Here is a 26,045-nt window from a genome sequence, read left to right on the forward strand (position 1 = left end):
AAGAGGACAGATCTAGGAAATTAAAACCATTAGTTAGGCCTACTGGTGGACTGATGCACGTCTATTCTGTTGTTCTCACAGTGGACTGAATGTGGGCCAGGATACTAAGAGGAGGAAAAAGAAGTGTTGATTCTTAATCAAACCTGAAATAAAAATAAATTGTTTTAATAATATAAACTAACGACTCTAACGGGTTTTGTGAATTCATGTTGCATTGAAGCAGGGTAAAAACCTTCTCACACATAGCTTATATGTAGGTGCGTTGATAAGAATAAGGTTTTTGCCAGCCACAACATATTAACTTTAATCTTCTTAATCATCTTCCTCGCTTTCGTCATCAAAACATTTTCTCGCCAACAAGTTCCCTACTCCCAGCCGCCAACTGGCTGGCTGTTTCCGACGATTCCGTCGGCACACTTTACGGGAGAGACCGACATTGCAACCGCTGCTGTCGCCATGGTAACTAATACCTTTTTTTTGCCCAAGGGGAGTGGAGGGATATGGAGTAGGTCAAGACTCTGGTTGCCTTGGAAACGGCACACATCTCACACACACACACACACGCACACGCACACATACACACACACACACACACGCACACACACACACACACACACACACACACACACACACACACACACACACACACAGATCAGCCGTGAGGCCGCCCCCTTTTTGCAGACAGGCGGTGCACAGGGGGGTTACGGCTGTCCCCCATTGGCTGAAAAGCTGCATCGATTGCACAACACCTCCTTGTAGGAGAGACGGCACGCGATAGCATAAGAGGAGATGCAGCGGTCTCCGTTCAAACGCAGGCTGCTGCCGCCATGGGTAGGACACAAGTTTGAGAAGACACAAACACACACACACACACACACACACACACACACACACACTACCTATATATCGAGTGCAGTGGTGCAATCTCTTTATCTTAGCATTTGTTTATGTAAGCCAACTACATGTGATGAAGAACATGTTATAAATAAAAAGAAATACAAAGTTTTGTGTTACGGGTCCAGTTGCCAAATAGACAACAAGGACAATAAACCAGGGATTTATTTTGTATATTTTTAACAGAAATTAACAGCTAAATTCTGCAATAGCTAATACAATACATACTGTGTGTGTGTTGCATACTCTGTGTATGGATTTCTGCAGGAAATAGAGGAAGAGAGTAGAAGTAAATAGTGATCTGTGGGCATCGTCTCCTGCTGTGTTTACATATAAAGGGTGGAATCGCATTGCACGTGTTGTCCCAAACCCAGATGGGGTTTTGTGAGGGCGAGTGCTGCCACCACTTGGTAACATGCACTTCAGTAGCCCACATAAGGCACGGTAAGGTCTGGAGCTGCGCTGTGGAGGTTGAGCAGCGATATGCAGGGAAGGGGAGAGGGAGGTGAGACTGCTGCTGCTGCTGCTGAATTATGCCTGTGCTGCCACTGGGGGGAGGGAATCTCCTGTAGTACACAGACCTGTGTGTCAAAGTGCTTCCACATGACCTGCCCAACGACTGATCAGGAATCAGGGTTTGTTTGTTTGCCTGATCGGCTATATAAGCGATATTGCTTAAACAGCGGGGTTATTGAAATCAGTTAGGAGCCTAGCTGTCAGTTTTCTCGTTTGAATGACGTATGAATGTCTTGCATGTAGAGGATTGAGGATTGTGCTCACTTGAAATGTAATATAACATGCAAAACCATGGGGCAAATACATCGTTAAGCTATTCACAACGTTGGATGTAGAAATATTGTTTTCTGTTGCAACTCAGGGTTAGGCTTAACTTGAATAAAAAGTTATATATTAGCAATTAAAATATTCTAATCGTCACACAATACAGTCATAATAAAGAGAACACAGTTGTACTTAAACAAATGATAGGAGAGAGCAGTGGCCATAGCTTAACAATTTGTGTTATATATTGTTGTTTATAGATTGATTGATATATACACTTACATACAATATGTATTGTATCTCTCTCTATACACAATATTAGAGAGAGAGAGAGAGAGAGAGAGAGAGAGAGAGAGAGAGAGAGAGAGAGAGAGAGAGAGAGAGAGAGGGAGAGAAAGAGAGAGAGAGAGAGAGAGAGAGAGAGAGAGACAGAGAGAGAGAGAGAGAGAGAGAGAGAGAGAGATGAAGAGAAAGAGTGATGAAGAGAGAGAGAGAGAGAGAAAATTTGCGTTTTTTTTCCACTTGATTCACTTTATTCAAATACATTGCTGTAGAGCTAAATCTATTTCTTGTGATTTCTCTAAACTGCGGCGTGGTTTGCTAATTTTCGTGGCAACACGAAACAAAGGGAAAGCCAGCGTGCTTAGGGGGGAGGGGGGGGGTGCGAGGGTGGCGAGAAGTCAGACTAGGATATGATGAAACTAATGGAAATCAGAGTAGAGCACATGAGAGCACACATGGCTGAGGCAGAGCGGGAGGCAAAACGGTGAAACTAAACTCTATACAGCTTTTATCATATCTTACAGGTAAAAGACAAAGTTAACCTCCAGGTAGGGGTTAGAAACCTTGCTGTATGATGGCTGCATATTGCTGTGGACATTGGCGATTGAACCCAGAGCCCTCCAACTGGGAGTACGAACAACAGACTCGCCGTCCCCCTGACAGCGTAGCCTGAACTTGTGATGCTATTACTCGGATGAACTCTGGACGGATATATCAAATTAGTTAAAACTTATGAAACAGTAATTAAATGTTAAACTTACAAATATGAATATTTGTTTGAATCTCTTTACAATAAAAACTGTTTGATTAACAATAAAAATATTAGGAATCATCGCTATCGCGGAAACAATGTGGCCAACTACACTCATAATCTCTTCCCTTGTCTAGTACATGTCACTATGTCCTTTTTAGTGGATAGAAGCCAACCTTTAAGGGTCGGTCATTCAGCGGTTGATCATACCACCACAAGATTGGGACGATGACAACGTGGCAAAGTTATGACTAAAAGAACCACATGATGCGACTGCACTCGTCCTTTTCACATTTATCACGTATGCTTGTTCTTATCCTCTCAGCAGAGAGATAAAACGCACCCTGCGTTGCATAAATTGACCTTGTGTGTGTAGAAAACACACTCTAGAGCTGCACTGCTCCACAGGCCTTCTCCAGCACCTTAGGGCCGGTTGCGTATACATTTTCTACATTTGTTGATTACAACTAACGGCTGCATTCTTACGGTTCCCTCACGCGTCGTATTCTCTACAGCTGTTAGTTGTAGAGCCTGGCATAGTACAAATCAAAAATGTAAAACCCGCCTGTGTTGGGTAGATCTCTTTCTCGTTTCACATTGTCGCTCCAGATGCTTTAAGGGGTCCGGATTATAAAAACACGGTACGAAACTGTGTGCAACAGCTCCCTGCGAGTGAGCAGCTGGTATTGTCAGCTCATCAGACCCATCGATTGACTTTTAAATGACTTAGACTAGGTGCAATGTTCCCTGGCACCTGGTTAGCCCTTCCAAAAGATCTCTGGGACTGAAGTCCCCCGAACGTAAAAGTGCTGTTGGGGAGATTTAGGAGCTACAAGTGAAATTTGTTAGAAGTGTGTCCGTCAGCTATGAGTAAGTGAAATGTTACGAACGTCTGTTCTGGTTGACTGCGCTTGCCTCTGTATAAGACATGTTATATCTTAGACTGCTCATGGCAATTGTTTTTCCAATCATTACAGCACTTCCCTGATTGGTTAGGGGATTGTATTTTTCGTGCATTCATTTTTATCATAGCACCACCACAGGTACATGAACGCAACACTTCTCAATGGCGGACGAAGGTAGGGAGGGCGGAGAAAGGGAGGGGGGGGGGTTCTTTATGCTCTCTTCTGCTCTCTCTCTTAACAACTCTCAAATCTTGCCTACAGCCCTTTTAAAGCCCAAAGCTCCCGGTCGTGTCGGGACAGAGGCAAACGAATGTTATTGAATTGAAACACACAGCCCTGCTACATTCGCGCTCTGTGTGCTTTGCTCTGTTAGAACAACATTATTGTATTTATGGGTCACGCTACAAATATGTTGCGCTGTGTGCTTTGGGCTTTAAACTAAGGTCTGTGTTTGTATGACATTGCAACAGTACTACTTTAGAATAAAACAGTGAGGATGTGTTTCAAATGTTCACCTAAGGCCCCTACTCTTAGCTGAATAGGCCTACTTTGTAGGGGGTGCTGAAATCATAAGTTGATTAATCGAGCAACAGGAAATTGATTGATCATTTTAGTTGTCTGCGGCAATACCAATTATTTACTTATAGCTACATAAAGGCGAACATTAGGTTGCCTTTCCCTGTTTCACACACATACAATAAATGGTGGTTAATCACCTGATCTAACACATTAAAAACTAAATGATTATCATTCAGCTAAAAAGGATATCATACATCAAAAATGAAAATCCTTAAGTCATAGGAACATTTTCAGTTGAGAATAATGTATAATTTTGTGGGTGAACTGCTATGACACTTAGAGACAAATTATAACACAATAGTTATTTAAATGATACTTGGGTTCTACAGTTAATATACTTTTTAGATCTCTTGCTCTTATTACACAAATACAAAAATACAAAAGCAAACAATACAACCTCTCTTTCTTGCTGTGCATACACAGGTGTGTCTGAGATTCACCTGGCACTGCGAACAGACATGCAGGTAACTTTGTTTACCGCACTGATCCGTAACAGAAGCCCATGGGCATATATAATGCGTGTTGGACGGTCTCTGCTTCAGAGTCGGCGCCAAGCACAACTTTCATCAGAAATGAGAATAAACCCAGGACACGTAAAGGTGGTCCTTGATTTCAACACATATCTTGAACAAATGAACTGAAAACTGTTTATGCATAGATTTAAAACCCACATGTTTCCCCCCCACCCCTCTTTTGTACTTTGGTAGTCTGTATGGGTTTACGCGTGCTTCTATTGATTTGCCTTTTCTTTTTTGTTCCTTCTCATCAGTGCTGCACAGTGTAGAAAAAACACCTCTCTATTTCTGGCCATGGTTAAGATTCAGCAGTGGTCATCCTCTTCTTGAGAGAGAGAGCGAGAGCGAGAGAGAGAGAGAGAGAGAGAGAGAGAGAGAGAGAGAGAGAGAGAGAGAGAGAGAGAGAGAGAGAGAGAGAGAGAGAGAGAGAGAGAGAGAAACAGAGGGAGAGAGAAACAGAGGGAGAGAATGAGAAACAGAGGGAGAGAGAGAGAGAGGGAGAGAGAGAGAGAAACAGAGGGAGGGAGAGAGAGAGAGAGAGAGAGAGAGAGAGAGAGAGAGAGAGAGAGAGAAACAGAGGGAGGGAGAGAGAGAGAGGGAGAGAGAGAGAAACAGAGGGAGGGAGAGAGAGAGAGGGAGAGAAACAGAGGGAGGGAGAGAGAGAGAAACAGAGGGAGAGAGAGAAACAGAGGGGGGAGAGAGAAACAGAGGGAGAGAATGAGAAACAGAGGGAGAGAGAGAGAGAGAGAGAGAGAGAGAGAGAGAGAGAGAGAGAGAGAGAGAGAGAGAGAGAGAGAGAGAGAGAGAGAGAGAGAGAGAGAGAGAGAGAGAGAGAGAGAGAGAGATTGGGAATGGAGGTGGTGGTATACGGTCTGCTGCTGCATCGACTGCATGCCGGTGCAGAGGAGAGAAGAGGAGCAGAGAAGGAGAGGAGCTGAGGAAGAGGGGGAGATGAAAGGAGTGGAGCAGAAGAAGAAGAGAGGAGCAGAGAAGGAGATGAGTAGAGTACGAGAGGAGCAGAGAAGGACATGAGAGGAGAGGAGGAGACGAGCAGAGGAGGGGAACATTGGAGAGGAGCAGAGAAGGAGATGAGCAAGACAGAGGAGCAGAGAAGGAAAGGAGGAGAGTAGGAGAAGAAAGGAGAGTAGGAGAGGAAAGGAGGACAGGAGACAAGGAGAGGGGAGACGAAAGGAGAGGAGCAGAGAAGGAGATGAGGAAAGTAGGAGGAGCAGAGAAGGAGATGAGAGGAGGAGAGGAGGAGAAGAGCAGGTAAGGAGAGGAACAAAGGAGAGGAGCAGAGAAGGATATGAGGAGAGTAGGAGAGGAAAGGAAAGCTGAAGAGGATAGAGGAGAGGAGAGGATGATCAGAGGAGAGGAGCAGAAAATTTGATGAGGAGAGTAGGAGAGGATCAGATGAGGACAGTAGGAGAGGAAAGGAGGAGATGGGAGGAGGAGCAGAGAATACGATCAGAGAAGGAGAGGTTCAGATGAGGAGAGTAGGAGAGGAAAGGAGGAGATGGGAGGAGGAGCAGCGAATAGGATCAGAGAAGGAGAGGAGGAGAGGAAAGGAGAACAGTGGAGGAGGAGGAGAGAAGGAAAGGAGAGGAAAGAAGGAGAGGAGTGTAGGGGAGGAGCAGAGAAGGAGAGGGACAGGGATGGAGAGGAGGAGGAAAATTAAATGCTGTGGGATGGAGAGAGGTAGAGTGGTGGTGAGTAACATAGGGAAATCTTTTTTTAAATCAAAATATGAAGCTAATCTTTTCTTACTTATAATTAGGTATCTTTGGAGATATTCTAACATTTGAATGTTGTAAATTGAAAGATGTTGCTGACACTTTTGTGGTTCTGTTTGTGATGATGTCGTTATTTACTATTAATACGGAAAATAATAATTATCATGGTAATACACACACGCAAACGCACAAACACACACAAACATACACACACACAAACACACACACACACACACACACACACGCGCACACACACACACACACACACACACACACACACACAAAGTCAGAAAGTGCTTCCTACAGAAAAGGCCATAGGCCTTACGTTGAAAACATACTGGGGTCTATTCTATGTTGCATAGCAGTCTCTACGGATACACATTCCAAAACAAATATAACTTACATGATCATAAAGTAACCCTAACCCTAACCCAAGTCGCAACAGTGGGAAGAAAACCTCGTATACTTTTCGACCGGTGTACCTCCATCCAGCGTTGGCTGTGCGCACGGAGGATGCCCTCTCAACAGAATCAGTCTTCCAGCTCGATCAATCGGTTTCGGAATTTGAATAGCACAGAAGAACCGCTTTGCTCCTATTGGCTAAGGCCGCCAGTCGTAGGTGAGGCCTGGGTGTCAATCCGCAGAAAGCGAGCCGCTCATTGGTTCGCGTCGAAAGTGGGACGTCTCTTTGCGCGATATATAAATATTTTGTGGAGCGAAGGACGCCTACAGATGAATGCTCGCTGGTGTATCGAGGATGGTGGATAGCTAGAGCCCATGTTCCTCCTCAGAGCTGACTCGAGCTAACAACACACAGTGAACCCCGCTCCTTTCCACTCCCTGTCTCTTCTCACTCCCCGAGGGAGGAGGGAAGAAAACAACTTAAAACAAAAGGGGGGACATAATGATTAGCACCACCATGGAGTGTGCTGCTGCCGCGGTAGACGCGCAGAGCCTCATCTCGCTCTCCTTGCGGAAGATACACAACTCCCGGGCGCAGCGAGGAGGCATCAAGCTCCACAAGAACCTGCTGGTGTCCTACGTGCTGCGGAACGCCCGGCAAGTTTACATGAACGAAAAGTACGCGGAGATCTACCGGATGCAGCAGTACGAGGAGGTGATGACCGTCTGCAACGAGATCGAGGAGCTGAACCCCCTGGATCATCTGGCCGGCGGGGACGGAGAGGAGCCGAGCGGGGAGTGTTGCCGCAGCGCCGGCGTCGCCGGAGCGGGAGAAGCGGTGAGCCTGTGCGGTGTGTCGCTTCCTCCACCTCCTCCTCCTGCCGTCTCTAGTGCTGGTGCCTGCTCCTCGGCGAATCCCCTCGCTCTCCACAGCGGCGAGGAGCTGTGTAAGGACTCCGAATCCTCCTCTTCGTACTACCGGAGCTGCTGTATGGAAGCGTACCCCGTGTCAAACTGTGACCTTTCCCTGACGGGGAGCGGCGGCGGTGGAATCGGCGGCGGCAGCAGCAGCGCACATTGCAACAAAACCACCGTTCTCGATCTGGACACGCACATAGTGACCACGGTGGAGAACGGCTACCTCCACCAGGACTGCTGCGCGCTGCCTCCGCTCCAGTCCCCGGTGCAGCAGGGCGCGCATGCTGCGCTCGGCGCAGCGCAGCCCTCCACCAAGAAGCGGAAGGTGGACTTCGGCTGTTATTACGTCTCCTCCGATATGGAGGAGATTTCGGATTTCGTGCCGTGCAAACGGGTGAAATTCGAGGACTGCTCGTACTCGAATTGTGAATATCTGGACTCCTCGAACATCTCAAACCTCATCTCCATCTTCGGCTCGGGGTTCTCGGGGCTGGTGAGCCGGCAGGCGGACTTTGAGCAAGCCCTGAACGGACAGTTCTGTAGCCAGCAAGCCCTGGCGAGTCTCGGCGCATGGACTAGAGCCATTGTAGCGTTTTGACTTGGGGGGGCGAACTAGAATCAAACACTTTATACAACTGTACCAATCCTAAATCAACTATATATGTCTATTTTTGAAAAAGAAATGTTTCAACGTGGAGCAGATGGTGGACTTCAGTTTTAACAATGGGAAACAATGGTTGTGCCATATGTTATGTGCAAAATGTCCCTTTATACAGAAAGATGTCTACAGAATATATTAAGTAGGCCTATTCATTATTTTAATCTAACGAAATGGAGTTTTGTTGCCTTAAGCCCAACACATATTACTGCTAGCTATTGCCATAGCCTACGTTGAAAGTAATTGAAGGTGGCTGAATGTCTTTGCTCGCTAATCATGTCTTTTTAATATGATCTGCATCCAAACATGTTATTTCAAACAATATGTACACATGTGGGTGTAAGGACATTGTCATGGCTCAGTGCTGCCAAAAACCCAGTCACAACAGAAACCCTTAACATGCCTCAACTGCTTCTGTGGAGCCCTATTACCTGGTGAACAACCATGTATTAAGGTCTGGTGTGTTCTGATCACTCTGTGATTGAAGACATCCTTTATATGCCTAATGTGGTTTCGACGCCTGTGACCATTACATTCATGTGTTTAATAAGTCAATGGCCGACTCAAATTTCCCTCCGAAACTCTTTGAGTGGATTCACTCAGATTCAGCCCTCGGCATGTCAGTTGATGGAGTGCCAAAACTTCTATGCCATCACACCTTGTGAGCTGCTAAGGCCTATTTACTTCAACTCCCAGCATGCACCAGCCCAGGTATATTTTGGCAGTTTGTGCTGAATCGTTACCCCCTTGATCAAAGGTTGTTGCTGAAACTTTGACATCCATTCATGATTCAAACATAACTTGCTTTTGTGAGTTTTATTTTCCAATATGTTAATCCTTTTGTTTTAAAAAGGCAATCTCATCATTTAGCCATAGCCTACTACATCCATGCATTAGGCCTGTATATGAACACTATGTGTACCAAAATAAAGGAGTTTCAGGCATTCTCTCAATTTCTGTTGCTTTTCTTGTATATTTTTGTGCATAGTATATTGTATATCACCGGGTAAAACTGTTTTAGAAAGAAATTGTAAAGATTTTATAATCTTAATAAAAAAAAATGAAAACGAATCCTATTCTTCTATTATTGATCACAAAACAAATGGAATGCTGTTGGTACTTTATGCATAGATTTACTGCACGTCTACAAGTCTAGACCTACTGAGAAATCAAAGTTATGGAAGCAGCAATATACTTGTACATGAACCACATAAATGTACACGTGAATACAATAAACTAGTAGGCCACCATGTTTTAATTTTCTTAACTGATACTAGGCCTACGAATGAGTCTAGTCATCTATAACTATATCCCTACTTTACAGTTACTACACTTTATCAAATAGCTATTTCAAACAACCAATATAAAGGATATTCCTGTAGAAGTATTTCAGCATCATAATGCTATACAAAACGACTGGAGTAGGAACTGCCATTTAGGCTGATCAATCCGAGTTAGTTCATTTATTTGAGCATATGGCTTACAATATAAAAAAACGGTCCATTTTCCCTGTCATACTGTGTCTCACCGACATCAACATGCTGACTTGCGTTTGTATTGCAATATGATGGCACGTTACTGCCCTCAAATATCACCGCTCAAAAAACTTGGAGCCCTGTTATCTCTGATGTATCCGCTTGGTGGTGTTTTTCCAAATCATTGAATGAAGGTAGGCCTATCAGGGAGCCTGTGTAGCAGGCAGGCAGGCAGCACCTCGGGCCGACCTCGCCTTCATGCACCCCCACCCTCCCCCCAACCCTCATTCCTCATTGCCCGACACACCCCTCCCCCCTGCCTTCCCCATCCTCCTCTCTACCCCATCCCCCCTCCCGCCCTCCCTCTCTCCACCCCTCCCCCCGTCCGGCTGGGTGTGTTTTTTCTCTTTTCTTTTTCATTCCTAACCGATGCCCCCGCCTCGTTTCCCCTCCGTCCGAGACATGTCTCCTATCTCCATATGTTGTGCTACTCACTGACCGTCGCCGTGTTCGACGAGGTTACAACCCGTTTATCTTACGGTGTATCGTCATGGGCTGTGTATACGAACCGTTGTAGACTTTACCTCTACTCGTCCTGCGGCTCTTTGGAGAGGTTTTGTAGAAGAAGCTGTGGCGGTACATCGTCTTGTTGTTGTTGTAAACTGCTTTGGGTGGGAAGGGTGTCTGCGTTTTCTATATTGGCTGTTTAGACGCGTTCGCAGTCTATTTTGTGAGTTATATTTTGCTTTAAGGCACTATAACGTCATCGAAACCAAGGGAATTCGTAGACTAAGAGGCTAGTCTACACGTTTGAATTATTGTTGACTATTGGGGGAAAAAATGTTGCGGTTTATTTCTCGTTAAATAATGCAGAGCGAGCTCCGCCACGTGGATAAAGAGGGAATGACACTTACAACACGGAAGGTTATGTAAACCAGACCGGCTACTAGGTCTATATCTTATTTTTTCTTTACTAAAGCTACCTGGTCTACACATTATTATGTTTATATTTAGTGAAAATGTATTGTAGCCTACTTTTGGGTGAATGTAATGGTGTAAACCCAACTCCCACCCCGAAAAAGAATAGGTAACAAATAAATAAATATATAATTTGGTCATTGATGCAGGCCCTTTACGGTTTCCGTGCATTTATTAAGCATCAGCTTTTTGATGTGAAGCCTTATTTTTGTGATTAAGACTTTATTTCCTGTTAAAACAAATATCGAGGCCTAGTAGGCCACAATATTCCCATCATTTAAGAGCAGGCCTAGGAACATGAAGATTGACAAAGGGAATCCCATCATTGTGCTCGTTATCACATCGCCGATCACAGGGATGTGCAGATGAGCACAGATACCTAGAGAATATAGAAATAAATAGCCTCTAGTCTTATGGTAGTTAAACTCCCTCCCCTTATAAAAAGCACATGATTTTGCCCGCAGCCTCAGGGTGAATTCCTCTGCTGCATTTCTCTCATGTCTCCCCTGCTTTCCCACAGTCTATACATAGAATACACACCGCACATTAGCAGTAAAAGTTACTCCATTAAATGTGTTTATTGTGAGATGCCTAATGCGTCGTAATGTTTTCGAGGAGCTATGTCAGTCTATTTGTCATCTCAACAGAGTCATACATACGTGTAACCTCACATAGGGGGGCACTGTGAAGTGGACAGGAGCTGTGACTGTCTGCTGTGGGGTTGTGCAGAGGTGTACCTGGGAGGCTCCTTCAGCTCGGTCACATGTGCAGAGGGGTGGGATGGGGTTGGGTGGAGGGATGGGGGGCGGGGCCAGCAGGAATGCAGGCGGGGTCGGCAGTATGCTCTCCTTAGAATAAAACCTCAACAGGAATCTGGAGGAGACCCCAAACAAATCATGTATTACATCTGTTGAAATCGAATGTCTTTTTCACTGTTCCGTCATACTGCTGAATGATTAACGACAACCTTTTCCGGACCAACATAAAGCTCATACTTCCTGACAAGGAAATGGCATTAAACATAGTGAAATTATGTTTCATTCACAAATATCCTGACCTACAGTCGGTATATGAGTGGCAGCCTTACACATGGACTGGCAGTTCCCTGTACTTCTGCCATGCCAATAAAGCACATTGAATTGGATTGATGAGAGGGAGAGAGAGAGTGTGTGGGTGTGGATGTGAGAGAGATTGAAGCGTGAGAGAGGGAGAGAAAAACCCAAAATGAGTATATATAATTGTAGTGGTGAGCTCTTTGTCTGAAGAAGAATTAGCCCAACATCCAACCTCATCACTTCATCACATTCAAGTTAGGGGATTTAAAACAACTATTATATTGTCAGGGATTTTTTCAAATTCTCTGCCTCTCCTCTTAATAACAAACTCAACCTGATATCAAGTTAATGCAGATAAATAGGCAAGGTGTGGAGGGACTGTAACTTCTACTTCAAATATATGAACCTGCACTGTGATGCAGGCCTCCCTCGCACTTGTAAAGACCCAAGTTATTAGTGAGGTCCAATCAAGAGGTCCATATAACTCAACCAATCCAGAGATTTAGATTTGTTTTTCATTTGCGCCCGTGAAGGGCAATTAATGAATTCTCATTTTTCACTGGCTGCAGTGAAAAAGTTTCGGAGCGCGAGTTCAAAGTTAAGATAACAGTCCATAGCTGTAGTTAATTATAGACGTTAGCTACGGAACAACAATGAAGGTTAAAGAAGATAAACAGTTAGGACCCATATAGCTGTATTATTACATGGAAGTATGTGCTTGTTGGCTGTTTCCAAGGCAACGTTTAAAGCCCCTATGCTGGAGTGCTACAGAGACAGTAGGCATAATGGAGGGATCGCTCAGACAATTCATTGGGATCCATTGACAAAGAGTTACGTTCACTATTGTTGAAGAAGAAAATGTGAAAAAGTGAAACTTGAACAATAAAAAAAGAATTTTCATATAAAAAATAACAACACTGTATAAACATGTTGACTAGAAGACAATGCAATCGGAGTGTACTAGTATTAAATCTCACGAAAGATGAGATTTAAAAGATTACATTTATGACGATAAATCCCTAAGCAGATTTAAAGGCATCACAATTCTAAAAAGCAATCATCTGTTTTACTCAAGGATTATTTGTCTGATAAATGACCACTAGAAATGCTTGCAATAATATTCTCCTTTTTTATTTGTAAAATGAAAAATAAAAATAAAACAAATGTATTTCAAACTAAATCAAAATAGACAGAGAGGGAGAGGAAAGGTGAAGCCATTTTGTTTAAAACACCAACGTTATAAATACAGTGTCACTCTGAAGTCCATGTCGACCGACCAAATAAGCTATTTTGAGCCAACATTTCGGTAAAGACTTGTTAAAAGTCTAATTGGTTGTTATTTTGGTTTTGTTTCAACGGATTTTAAACCACTTTTTCAATGTCTCTTTTCTTCCAGCAGTTGCATGGCAAATGTGTTGAATGAAGGAATAGATTCCATTGCGTGTTTTTTGCTTACTTAAGACCATTGTGTGCAGATTCTTCATTTATAACTTAATGTATTTCCCCACTCAAATCAATACTTGTAATGGCAGACATTGCTTTGCATCAAGAAACCCATCCTAAGCAAACATCAATGAGACAGAGAATCACGATAGAAAACAATGGGATCGGGAAACCCCAAAAAAAAAACATAAAGACACCACAGGGAAGCTAGAATGATGTCAAACAAAGTCCATAAACATCTTCTTCTCACTTTAAAAGGAAGCGATCCCCCTGTCAACATCGCATCGTACGCTCGCTTATGCATCGTGAAAAAAAAAATCACGCACAGCAAATCGTGATTCTGAGCGACTGAGCTTGTCTATGCGTGCGTGTGTGCTTAACACACACACACACACACACACTCACGGAAATAAAGACCGGTGCCCAGAATTGCATTGTGGGAGGACCGACGGCTTACAGCGGTGGGTGTGCGACACGTTGTGCGGGGTTCTAGGTCGCGTGTCGCATTGGGATGCAGAATGGATGGGGGGGAGAACAGTCCTCTTGAGAGTGATGGTCCTTTTGGTCTTGCTGTAATGTCCGCGGCCCGCCCCGGCTCCATCAAGGCTTCACCGGCTGGACGGACAAAAGGCTACCGAATTTGAAGTGCTGGATCACTGGGAACTTCTCCAAGCACTATAGCCATCATGACGTAGAGACAGAGAGACAGAAAGAGACAGAGAAATGGAGGTCAATTGGAACACAGTGACCACAGGATGGATTGAATAAAGGAAAACAATTCGGTCATTACAGAGAATACAAAGATACGGTTTACAGATAGTGATGAGGGATGGATTGTGGTTGTTGCGCCGCTAAACCATCATGGAATAAAGGATAATGAATACGATTTAGACTAAACAAGTGCACAGCGTGTGTGTATGGACTGGGCATGTCACTTTCTTTCGTATCCTCAATCTCTTCGCCAGTCGTGTGGCTGGGGGGGGATTCTAGATGCACCCCTCGCTGGTTCCTACCAGGAACAACTGTGCTAATCACGGTTTGTAGGAAAATTTGAAACGGGAAAATGTGCAAATGAAACATGTCCGACTTTGCGTTGACTAGCTGTCTTAAAACACCTGATGAGTGTCGTTTTGGATTTGATTCAAATAAACAAAAGGTTCTTAGTAATGGAAGTTGACAGGACCTATTAAGACAGACGAAGCTAGGGCTGTTGGCTCGGATTCTAAAACAATGTTCCATCACGGCTAAATACATGGTTTTGCCCCAACCCAGACTCATTTTCTGAAATAAAGCATTTGTACACAGTAGACTTACTACTTCAGATACAAACTTGTTAGAAAATATTCTTCAAGAATTGTGCACCAATCTGCAAGTTTCCGTGAGAAAATACTCTTCTTGCTTTTCTGCAATGTTGTGATGGTATCTCACCGGCTGGAATTACCCGTAACACTTGTGTTTCTGGTGCATATCTGTAGTATCCCCTCTACGTTGGCTGCATTTCGTTTGAGAACATTTAAAAAAAATAAAATACGGTGGTTCCCGGATTACTAAACTAGAGACGAGCAGTAACTGGACTAACTGCCTCAGAATACAACATTTTGGGGCCAATATTCTAGTCACCAATTTTGCCTTGGTCCACACACTGGAAAAGCAAACAATTGAGAAAGTCCTGGGGGCCAACGTGCCATTACTACTCCTATGTGTGTTGGATTACACCTGTTGTGTTGTATCAAGGTTCAGGTCTAATGTTCGACTGAATGCCCTCGTAGAGTTAGAGTTTTTCTCCACACATTTGGTTATTTGTTCATGTATTGTGTGGTGGCACATTCTGATGAACAAGTCATTACCAGATCTATTGCGTGATTAGGATCTTCAGTAAAGAGTAAAATGCATAAGTACATGTCTTGGCCATACAGACTAAAGACCCCCCCCCCCCACCCGTACAGACACCAAATCATTTCTGATAATTTGGGTATTTATGGGGAAATATGGCCCGATGTTACAACCAGAGTTTTCAAACATAGCAAGCTTTCAGCACCAACAACCACCATGAGACTGATTTCTTTTGTGGAACATCATTTGAGACAAGTCTGCCACATATCACACAATCCTGAGTTCGATCTGCCAGCATCGTCATTTCAACCATCCTCGTTAATTTGACCATCATATATTCAGTGAATGCTTTGTGGAAGAGAGACTCCAATGATAAACCACAACCATTTCCATTTCTCTATATCCAAACTCACACTTTTCCAATTCAGATTAAAAGAAAGTCTTTGTCTTTCTGAAAGTCATGAGAGACAAAGTCATGTTCCTACAGAGAAGGAGCAGCGAGGGGAAAGAGCAGCTCGGAGCAAACATCCATTGGCTGGAAGAGAGTGCAAGAGCCCGGTCCCGGTGTGGGGCCAAGAGAGGGAGAGAGGAATGCAAGCCTGCTGATGGCTGCTGCAGGCGGGGGGAGGGAGGGAGGGAGGGGAGGGATCGAGGGAGGGAGGGGGGAGGGAGGATGTGGAGGAAAGGGTGGGGGTGGATGTAGACTGCTTGGCCCCACAGCTCTCTGGGAAGACTCACAGGCTGCTGCTCGAAAGAAAAAGAAAAAACACAGGAAGTGGGCACGGGGGCGGGGAGAAGGGGGTGGGGCAAGGCAGCTCTAACACACACACACACACACACACACACACACACACACACACACACACACACACACACACACACACACACACACACACACACACACACCTCTCTTTACTAGGTTGACTAGGTACTTTCCATACTTCTTAATGAAACCATTCTTACACTATTTATATATATATTCATGCACATTTTAAAGAGTACTATTGTCTAAATACTATGTTGCATAAGCTAAGAGCAAATAAAAATAACTCTCACTCCTGACTACCAGAATTGTTACATGTTGCCTGGGAGGGTACATACTAAAGTCTGTATAAATGACTTTCCAACCCATTAGAAACATTGACTATCTTTATATTTAGCATTTACCTTTTTTTGTTAAAAGGATAAGACACAGGCAGAAGACCATCTATAAATTAGCCATTCATATCTCCATTCAATAGACAGAGTAGTTGGTTTTTATGTGGACTTTACAGTTATTTATCTTCATGATCTAAATGACTACTCTTAATTTTAATGTGTGGGGTCATCTAATGCAATATGTGTACTCTGTTGGACCGTCGGTCCCCAGTAGGGGTCCCCAAAGATTCAAATAGCCTGATTCTACATTTTGCATTATATTCCATTTTTATAGCCTCACGTACCTTATAAAAATGATAACATGTATCGTATATATATTTTTTTACTATAAATGCAATAATGAATGAAAAACTTAATGAAACACTTAACACCCTGTCCAAGTCAAGGTCATTCTTAGTGCTTCCTTGGTAATCTTTAAATTAAATAGAACATACAAACTGGTAATAATTTTGTCATTGGATGTAGTTGTTAACAGTTACGAATAACCACAAAAAATACGACTCCAATTTCCCAAGCAAAACGGGGGACAAAAACAACGCAGCCCTCACAGGGTGAAGTGGCTCATGTGCAGCTCCTGCGCACATCACATGACCGGTAGCATGTCCCAAGCAGTACTTCAGGTCCCAGCTGTGTGACTGTGCACTCAGATCAGCGCACGGTGGTCACTACACTAGAACCTCTAACATAATCCGGTACAGGTTATGTGGTAGAGACCACAGATCAGCTCACTGGGGTCCTTACACTAGAACCTCTGAAGGAAAAAGACACAAGGCCTATGAGTGCGATGTGTGCTGTGTGCTTCCCTACCTCAGCTTTATACATTCTGATCAGGCCCTGGTTGACCTTGGCCCAGTTGGGGACAGCGCTGATGTTCCACAGCTGATTGGAGTGCTCTGCGAACGGACCCGTCTTCATCTGAGGAGGAGAAACAACCGGGTTACAAAGCATGTAAACAAAACAAACAGTTTTTTTATTACATTCTTAAAAATTCTTAGAAACATTTCAATGCTTGGGCAGACACGATGAGCATGTTGAGGACGATGTCTAAGCTAAAACTAAAACTTTGAATTCCGTTGCCAGGACTCCAGGAAGAACACAAACACACAGATTAAGCATCATTTCAGATAGCTTTTAAAATGCGCACAAGCACCCAAAGAGTCAACTACAATACATTCTTAAGATCAAGCTTGACAAGTATAAAACTAGGACTGAATATATAAATAAATAAAGCCAAATATTCCTCCCGTATCTTAATAAATACGACTAATACTTATTTTGTATCCTAGGCGCTTTATACACAAACAACACAGGGGATTACTGCAGCGCATGGTATCAAATTGCACCCAAACACACAACAGACCACGGCTCGCTCTCTGCTGAAGTCATGCTGGGTTCAGACCCACACGTTTATCATTTTATTACAGGTATGATATCAGACTTCATACAAAGCCGGCACCATGACACACTAGTTTTTAATGGGAGAGAGACTATTTCTTTCCCACCACGTTTCATCCAAGAGGAATTACGGGCCCAGGGCGAGAGGCCGGCCTGAGACCATGGGTGTTTATTAACCCCGCAGCTGCTCCATACTCCACCCCCAGCAGAACACATCGCTCTGTGTGTGTGTGTGTGTGTGTGTGTGTGTGTGTGTGTGTGTGTGTGTGTGTGTGTGTGTGTGTGTGTGTGTGTGTGTGTGGAGGAAGGCTGGGGCTGGGGGAGGGGCCTCTTTGGGGGAGGGGTCAACCCCAAAAATCCCCTTGGGGGAGGGGGAGGGGGGAGGAGACTGATTCACAGAAACATGTGGAGAAGGAAATGACTCATGCGAGTTCGGGAAACACACACACACACACACACACACACACACACACACACACACACACACACACACACACACACACACACACACACACACACACACACACACACACACACACACACACACACACACACACACAAAAGAACAAACGCACAGACACGCGTGCACAAAAAGCATGTGTGCGCACACACAAACACACACACACACACAGGCACACAACCACACTTTGACTTATAAAGTTGCACAATAAATATTCTGTAAACCTCTTTCCGATTATGCTAACATTTTGAAGAATAAGAAGAAACTGCCAAAGCATCTGTTGTGATGAGCATCCCAACACTGTAATTTGCACGAGTAACCTTACTCTACTGCCCTTTGACAAGCATGCCCGGTTCATTGATATAAAGTGACGTTGGCCCCGTTTACACAAAATATCTAGATTCTACAACCGTTTGTATCTTGATTTAAACAGATATCGGTCACAGGCACAGCGAACACGCCCACTCAGTCTATACAAAAGATCCCCTCTTGATACTTTACACGCACATCCAGAATCCAGCTTTGTAACACATCCATGGTTCTCACAAGCCCAATGAATGGGCGGAGACTTGGTGGCCGTGGTGGACTGGTTTACATTGCACTGGATAATGCAGAACGCAAATCAAGTTTAATAATACAAATTACATGCTGTAGGGCTCGTAAAACCATAACAAAAGTAGGCGCACCGACTCGAGGCCTTTGTTCCGAACATTTCCACAATCTTTAGGTAAACAGAGCGATGTACCAATCAAAGCGAACGCCTACTCTTCCCTACTCACTAGTGAGGCCAAGAAGAGCCATCTTCAATCACAGGAAGTTGGACAGGAAGTGATGATGTAGCAACCTCTTGGCTTCTCATTGCCTTCCCTCAGAATAATTTCTTTTGAAAAAGGATAATAATCGTTATGCTACTTTAATTGAAAGAAATGTTAAATTAATTTAAATTAAATTAAATTCTAAGAATGTTCTGCTTTCTTAGAATTGTGCCTGCCAGTGAAGAAGCTACATCCTTAATTCTGAGCGCTGCAACTAATGTTTAAGTGGTTGAATGATGATTTTATTCTCAAGCAGAGGCAACCCGATTTTGAAAGCGGACACTCCATTAATTAGCAAAACAATAATACATTTATTTTCTGTGTTCGACAAAGTGGGCTGTAGGCTGGTCTAACCTCGTTGATGAACTTAATGCACTCCAGGAACATGTAGTCGGGATAATGTTCGTTGACCACCTTGTCTTCTATAAAGTGCCTGGGTTCCAGTGTTGGGTGATCTAGGAGAGGAGAGAAGAGACGGGGTGTAATAGCGTTTGCCCACCACCATGTGTCGCTATTAGACCATAAATATCGACGGTCTCACAATTACAATGCTGATTGCACAACCAATGTTTAATATTAACAATGTTCATATTAAGGTCAGGTCATTAAGGTCGGTTAGTAGGCTGATAAATAGGACTTAGTTTTGAATATATGGCATAGGTGCTATTGCTAGATATGAATTGAAACCTTCAACCTAACATTAGACAACCATATCAACCATTTCATATGAAAAGTGGGGAGGCAGCTCCTACCAGAATTGATTCGGTATTGAGCACAGACGACTTGGATGTCAGATAACTTATTGTCCTTATAATGTTAGATAACTTATTGTACTTAATGTCCCTCCAGGAATTCAAGATTGCAACTATTCACACAACTTTGACCAATTCCAATGAAATCAGAATGTGCTGGCCTATTATTTGACCAATCTACGCACATTCCCCAGACGAAACATCACTTTTATTTACAAATCTTGTTCCTTGTTAATGAACGTCAGGAATGTGCTGCATACATTTCCAGTTACCAGAGTTATAGGGCTTTGTTTGCTTTGTGATTGGACAAGAATTCCAGCAAATTCCAAATAAAAAATAAAAAAAGCACATTCAAATCATTGCAAATTGCAGTTGAATTTCTGAGTAAATCTCGAGCACTTGTTAAAGTGACCCGCTTGACTCGGTGTGGGGCTCCCAGGACCCAGCCTTGCCCTCCAGACTTCTTGACCGGACTACCACACTGGCTCCTACCTACTAGCTGGGCACTGCCCCATATGAAGGGCAGGAACTGGAAGTCGTCCAGACCCCACACCCCCTGGCTCCCGGCCGGCTCCATACGGTAGGTCTTCTGCAGCTTCCTCATCACCTCCAGGTATCTGGTGCACGGTAAACACACAGGTTAAAAAAACACATGATCAATAAAACACAGGATCATAACCTTTAGTCAAACATTCAATTCCATTCAACCAAATCATTAGCATGATAATGACTAGCGTCTAAAATTGACCTGGTTTATAGCCCACTAAGGTAATGAAAGCAAAATGGTTAGGCGCACATAATGAGTTTTAGGTTTGCATGCATTATTCAGAAAAGCGTTGCCATAAGCCCTATTAATAAATGTCTATGGATTATTTGGAAGTGTATTTAATAAACCAAGTGGGCTCGCGGGGGATGTTGCATAATGCGTGGCCCGTGAAACCCTGTGACGAAGGGCCGTCCAAAATACAAAATATACTTGACTTTGACGTGGAATCACCTGTTGAAGACTCTAAAGACCATGGCCATCTGGTCGTCGACCCGGAGTGCCCCCACCTTGCAGAGGCAGCAAAGGAAGGCGGCAAACGCAGCCTCATGACCTGCAGATATTGAGAAGTCAAGGCCCTTGATATATGAAGAACATGTCAAAATAATCAGGGTTGACAGAAGTACTGTACAGCTTTGGGGAAAGGTCAGAGCAATTCAAGTGGGCTGGATCAATTTGAGCCTGTTTCATTAATTAACTTAGTTACACATTGATCCAATTTAATTATCGTGTCAATATGTTCAGTTTGGGAAACATTTGAATCCATGGGTGTCTACATGTGGTCGTAGAGATAACTATTGATATTCTCTTCATTACCCAACTACACTTAGTTATTGTCGCCTACTAGTGAAGGTCTTTTTCATTTAATGAATAGACTCCATCGCCCCAGGACTGAGAGTGAGTTTGTGTGTGTTCTCTTGCACCATCATCATTTGACGATTGTGATACAGTAGTTTAATCAATGTAGGAAAAGGCCCGGTCCATTGCCTGAACTAGGACCACATCCCTGGAAACGTGTTTATGAATCCCAAGTTGGTTCAAAGGGATTTTAAATGATGTACAACTATAATAAACTCATTCATCACTTTGTGTCAGCTCCTCTCCCATAAAGTAACGCCCTCTGACTTTGAACAAAGGTTACGGCTGCAGTGAGGAGCTGCATGGTGCAGGGTTGGGGAAAAACTTAATATGCGCAAATGGATCTCTGAGAATCCTATTGGAACAAATAGAGGACTACTAAAATATATTCAAGGGCACTTGCAAGGACGTCATGAAAACAGATCTTAGCACATAACTTGAGGGCCACATAAGCTTTTGTTAAAGTGATGGACAAAAGAACTCCATTGTTTACCTTTATTTGTGACTAAGCATTATCAAGGTGTGCATTCAGTAAATTATCTTCCATCAAATCCATTGCAAATGCAATGTAATTTCACTATCGATTTCCTTCACGCCGAATTTAATGAGGGCAGATTATTAACTCGCTTCGTAGCCTAGAGGGCGACCAATTACCGTGCACTAGCGCGGCCAAGGCAGTGCCCAATTACCAGACTCTCACAATATGGCAACGGTGCAGCAAAACGAAGCTACGTCGCAGTGGACCACACGCCTAAAACCCTGAGGCTTTGCATGAATCAGCTTGGTTTTCACATTTTCTGGGCTATAACTTTGGTAGGTGTGTAGTGGCTACAGCCCTCTGATATGTTATGGTTTTCATACGTCTTTTAGATCATGTTTCCTTTAAAAACATACGCACTCACTAAATATGCATCCACATTACCCAGTGGTGGACAGTAACGAAGTACAAGTAATTCGTTACCGTACTTAAGTAGCTTTTTAGCGTATCTGTACTTTACTTTTGTATCCTTATATTGTGAGACTTTGTACTTTTACTCAACTACATTTCGTAGGGAAAATCACTTTTTACTCCACTCCATTTGAAAAACCTGTTCATTTCAACGTTCCTTTCCAAGAAATGCTTGCGGTGTGTGTGTGTGTGTGTGTGTGTGTGTGTGTGTGTGTGTGTGTGTGTGTGTGTGTGTGTGTGTGTGTGTGTGTGTGTGTGTGTGTGTGTGTGTGTGTGTGTGTGTGTGTGTGTGTGTGTGTTCCTGCCTGCCCCCTGTGCATGTGAATGTGATTGTGCGCACGTTTGTGTCTGTCTGAGCTTTTCCCATGCGCGCAAAGGTGTTTGCGGGTGTGTGTGTGTGTTTGTCTGTCTGCGCATTGCCCCTGCGTGTGTGCGTGCGTGACCATAGACAATAAAGAGACAGATCCAAATGACTGTGCATGCACTGAAAGAGTACCACTCAGAACACATCGTGATTCGTGCAGTTTGGGCGGGTTTCTCCAAACTTCCCTTCTGTTCTTGTATGTCTGTTTAGCCTTCGGATTTCGCTGTCACGTTTGACGTTTATTGCCAATACACAATAATGGAAGCGCCAGATATTAAAATTTAGCCCCTGTGGCCATAATTAAGCAAACTATTTGAAGTAGTGGAAAGGAAGAACGACTTGTTAATTTTTAAGTGCCTTCTCTGTCTGGTTAAGAAGCATACGTTTTCCTCTTTCAAAAATTCGCCGACCAATCTGAAGTAATACATAGATGTAATTATGATAATTTCGTATGATATCAGTACCAGATATCACAAATAGAAAACATTGTATTTAGAGTGGTGTTAGTGGGGGTTATTTTAACCTTAAATTAGTGTATAAAGGACATAGCAAGACATTGGAATTACATTAAACCAAATTACCTTTACTTTTGATACTCAAGTACATTTAAAGTGAAGTACTTTTATACTTTTAATCAAAGTCGACGTCAAGGGAGTACTTCCACTTTTACTGGAGTAATATTTTACACTAGGTACCTCAACTTTGACTCAAGTACGTGGTCTGAGTACTTGGTCCACCACTGACGTTACCTGTGCCGTAGTCTATCCTGGTGGCATTCCCAACCGCCTCTTTCAGGTACACTGCAATCTCCTGAGCCGCCGGAGCACTGCTCTCTGGCAGCACGGTGGCAACCAGGGCCTCTGCTTCCTACACATACACACACACACACACACACGTCTAATACACTGTATGTGGATCTATATGTTGGAGTTGGAATGTGCTCTGTAGTGTGTGTGTGTGTGTGTGTGTGTGTGTGTGTGTGTGTGTGTGTGTGTGTGTGTGTGTGTGTGTGTGCGCGCCCACCTGATCCAGTTTGCTGTACCAGGTCCTGTAGGCCTTGTTCCCGAAGCGTGAAGGCTGATCGACGGGAGGGGTCTCGTCTATCCATCGGTCCAGGGTGCCCAGAAGATCTAACAACTTCTCCACCGTCTTCAATACAACAAGAACAACAGAGTCAAAAAAGAGTTAGTTTCATTCATTTAATATTTTTTTATATACTCAATGTTTGCAATATAGTCGTTTTCTGCAGAAAATAGTGTTAAAAGATACTGTTAATTACAATCACATGATTCAAATCAAATGACATTAAACACTATAATATAATGTTCATCTAATGTATCTTTCCTGTAGATCATTATTTTCCCTACAATTGTGTGGCTAAGAAAATCCTTTTTAGACAGAAGGCGACCGAAACATAACATTTCCTTATTGCCTAAGCCGTACCTCTGAAACTTTGTATTCACAAGTGAGCTTCTTTCTTTTCACACCTTCATTCAGTGTCAAAATGAATCCCATGTAGTCAGCATACGCCTTCATTGTGACACAAACAAAAAGAGTGATCAAATAGTAAGCAAACATAATATTGCAAAATACAAGTAAAAACAAAATGTACAGGTTCGATTTTTCCCACATTCAGTTTACGTCACAACATAATTCATATGTTTCTATAAAGCCAGATGTTGATTAATTCAACCAACCTGTTTTTAATGTGTTTTACGGTGATGTGTTTTAACAGTCCTATGAAGCTGAAGTAAAATCTCCACATATGGACAATAAAGACTATTACTATTATTAGCCAGCCAGAAAAAAAGCTTTTGTGTTTTGTGCCATGTCAGTCACAAGCAGGTCAATTGATGGACTCTAACAGATACATAGATATAAGAGAAGCGATATCTTTCAACATCTGGCTGAGGATATGGCGAACCTTTTTACATCCCATTTTTAGAAAATGCCAGAAAAATATATATTAAAATCAAGATATCCTGGTTTTCAGCAAGAACCCACTTGAGATCGTCTCCACTTCCCCATGTCTGGGACCATGCTGATCTCCTTCTTGGGCACCACGAAGCTGAACGTGGCTGGGGCGTTCGCAGCGTCATCCTCAGTGGAGGAACCTGAACAATGGTATTGGCAACATTGAGTTTAGTTTAGCTTAGGGCAGTTTGTTTGTATAGTATTAGGCAAGCAAATATTTCATGAGGACATGACTGTGCTTAGATTTGTAAAGAATTATGTTAATTATGAATATTTAATATACATGCATGAGAACCTCATTTGTTTGGGATTAATATATAGCAAGATATAAGCGTTGACCCAGTAAAAACAGGGGACAGCAATCTACTACTTTATGTGAAAACAATATATTATGAAATACATTATGTAAAACACCAAACACGAGGATAGAAAATAATTTTAAATAAAATCAAATAAAAACATCGATCAGGATAAGCAGTAAAACTCGTAAACTAGTATAACTCTGGTACTAAAAATGAATACATAACTTAAAACATGAGTTAAATACATGCTAGAACAACTGTAAATCTATAGATAAAACTATAGGTATACTAAATAAAGATTTATCTTGAATGATATTGTACACTAACTAAGGGGCCAATATATCACTAATATTGAACGTTTCATATAATTGTTAGGCCTACAATGGTAACATAATTCAGGCAGACTCGTTTTGATAGCGTCAGCTTCCATAAACTTCAGAACCCTACCAATGAATCCTAATCATGGAGCAGCAACTGTATACCAAGGAGGTCAGGGGATGGTTCACATGTGAACATAATTCAAACAAAAAATGGTGGTAGTTTAGGAGAATGTGAGATGGAGCATGATGTGACACTGTCGCGGTGTAGGGGGTAACGTTCTACATTAATAATATAGATTTGTCTTTAGTTTATTCCAGGTACGAGTCGAGTTAATACCCAAAACATCACCACTGCAAATGTATTGGTGCTAGCATTTATATAACCCTATTAAATACACGCACAATGCTAATGCCTAAAGCACCACCTAGTATGCCTTTTTGAGACCTAATTAACTTAGTTGATTAAGCAGAACGGCCAATTCTGGAGTTTTCCTGATCTGCTAACATTTTAAATTGCATCACCCATCTCCTGTGAATGTTAGATAGTTCAGTCACAATATCGGTCCTCTGCTGCAGCTAATAGCGAAAGGCATTTTATTCAGCCTCATACAAAGCACTATATAGTAACCCGTATGTCTAGAATAAACAAATAACAATTCAACTGGTACGTTCCCCTACCTGACTGGGGCTCGGTGTCCGCCATGTTTACAATGGGCGTATAACAACGACGTCACCTTTCAACTTTCACCCTCTGCCATTTTACAAAACCTGCACCACACGCTGCCGAACCCATGGGGGCGCTGTTGTACAGCCAATAGCAAAAACATTATAATCAGCGATTATACGCTGATTATAGTGTTACATTACATACACATACAGATAGACAGAATATTATGAAGGATTTTGTTTACTCTTTTTTTTGTGGACACTGTTATACTACCAATACTGTGCAT

At 43.0% G+C, this 26,045-nt stretch overlaps 2 protein-coding genes across 2 annotated transcripts; one reads left to right on the forward strand and one right to left on the reverse strand.

The window, feature by feature from the left end:
* Positions 1–7,150: 7,150 nt before the first annotated feature.
* ier5l (immediate early response 5-like) lies at positions 7,151–9,488 on the forward strand. The gene has a single exon (XM_030354917.1). It carries the CDS (start codon positions 7,344–7,346, stop codon positions 8,355–8,357), a length of 1,014 nt encoding a protein of 337 aa, XP_030210777.1. The 5' UTR covers positions 7,151–7,343; the 3' UTR covers positions 8,358–9,488.
* A 3,543-nt stretch (positions 9,489–13,031) lies between these two features.
* Positions 13,032–25,918, reverse strand: ptpa (protein phosphatase 2 phosphatase activator). Its single transcript, XM_030353735.1, has 10 exons — positions 25,771–25,918; positions 24,501–24,610; positions 23,940–24,026; positions 23,520–23,645; positions 23,246–23,363; positions 20,779–20,878; positions 20,274–20,398; positions 19,384–19,484; positions 17,167–17,274; positions 13,032–14,043 (listed from the first exon to the last, which is right to left on the reverse strand). The coding sequence occupies exons 1-10, from the start codon at positions 25,793–25,795 to the stop codon at positions 13,969–13,971; spliced, it is 975 nt and encodes a 324-aa protein (XP_030209595.1). The 5' UTR covers positions 25,796–25,918; the 3' UTR covers positions 13,032–13,968.
* Between the last annotated feature and the right edge of the window lie 127 nt (positions 25,919–26,045).

The sequence above is a fragment of the Gadus morhua genome, chromosome 4, assembly GCF_902167405.1.
Source record: "Gadus morhua chromosome 4, gadMor3.0, whole genome shotgun sequence".
Taxonomy (NCBI): domain Eukaryota; kingdom Metazoa; phylum Chordata; class Actinopteri; order Gadiformes; family Gadidae; genus Gadus; species Gadus morhua.

Excerpts from the sequence above, each read along its gene's own strand:
- ptpa (XM_030353735.1), bottom strand. The coding sequence starts at position 25,795 with ATGGCGGACACCGAGCCCCAGTCAG. Across the intron at positions 24,611-25,770 it reads GGACACCGAGCCCCAGTCAG|GTTCCTCCACTGAGGATGAC; the intron begins GTAGGGGAACGT and ends ACCATTGTTCAG. Across the intron at positions 23,364-23,519 it reads GGTACAGCAAACTGGATCAG|GAAGCAGAGGCCCTGGTTGC; the intron begins GTGGGCGCGCAC and ends GTGTATGTGTAG.
- ier5l (XM_030354917.1), top strand. The coding sequence starts at position 7,344 with ATGATTAGCACCACCATGGAGTGTGCTGCTGCCGCGGTAGACGCGCAG.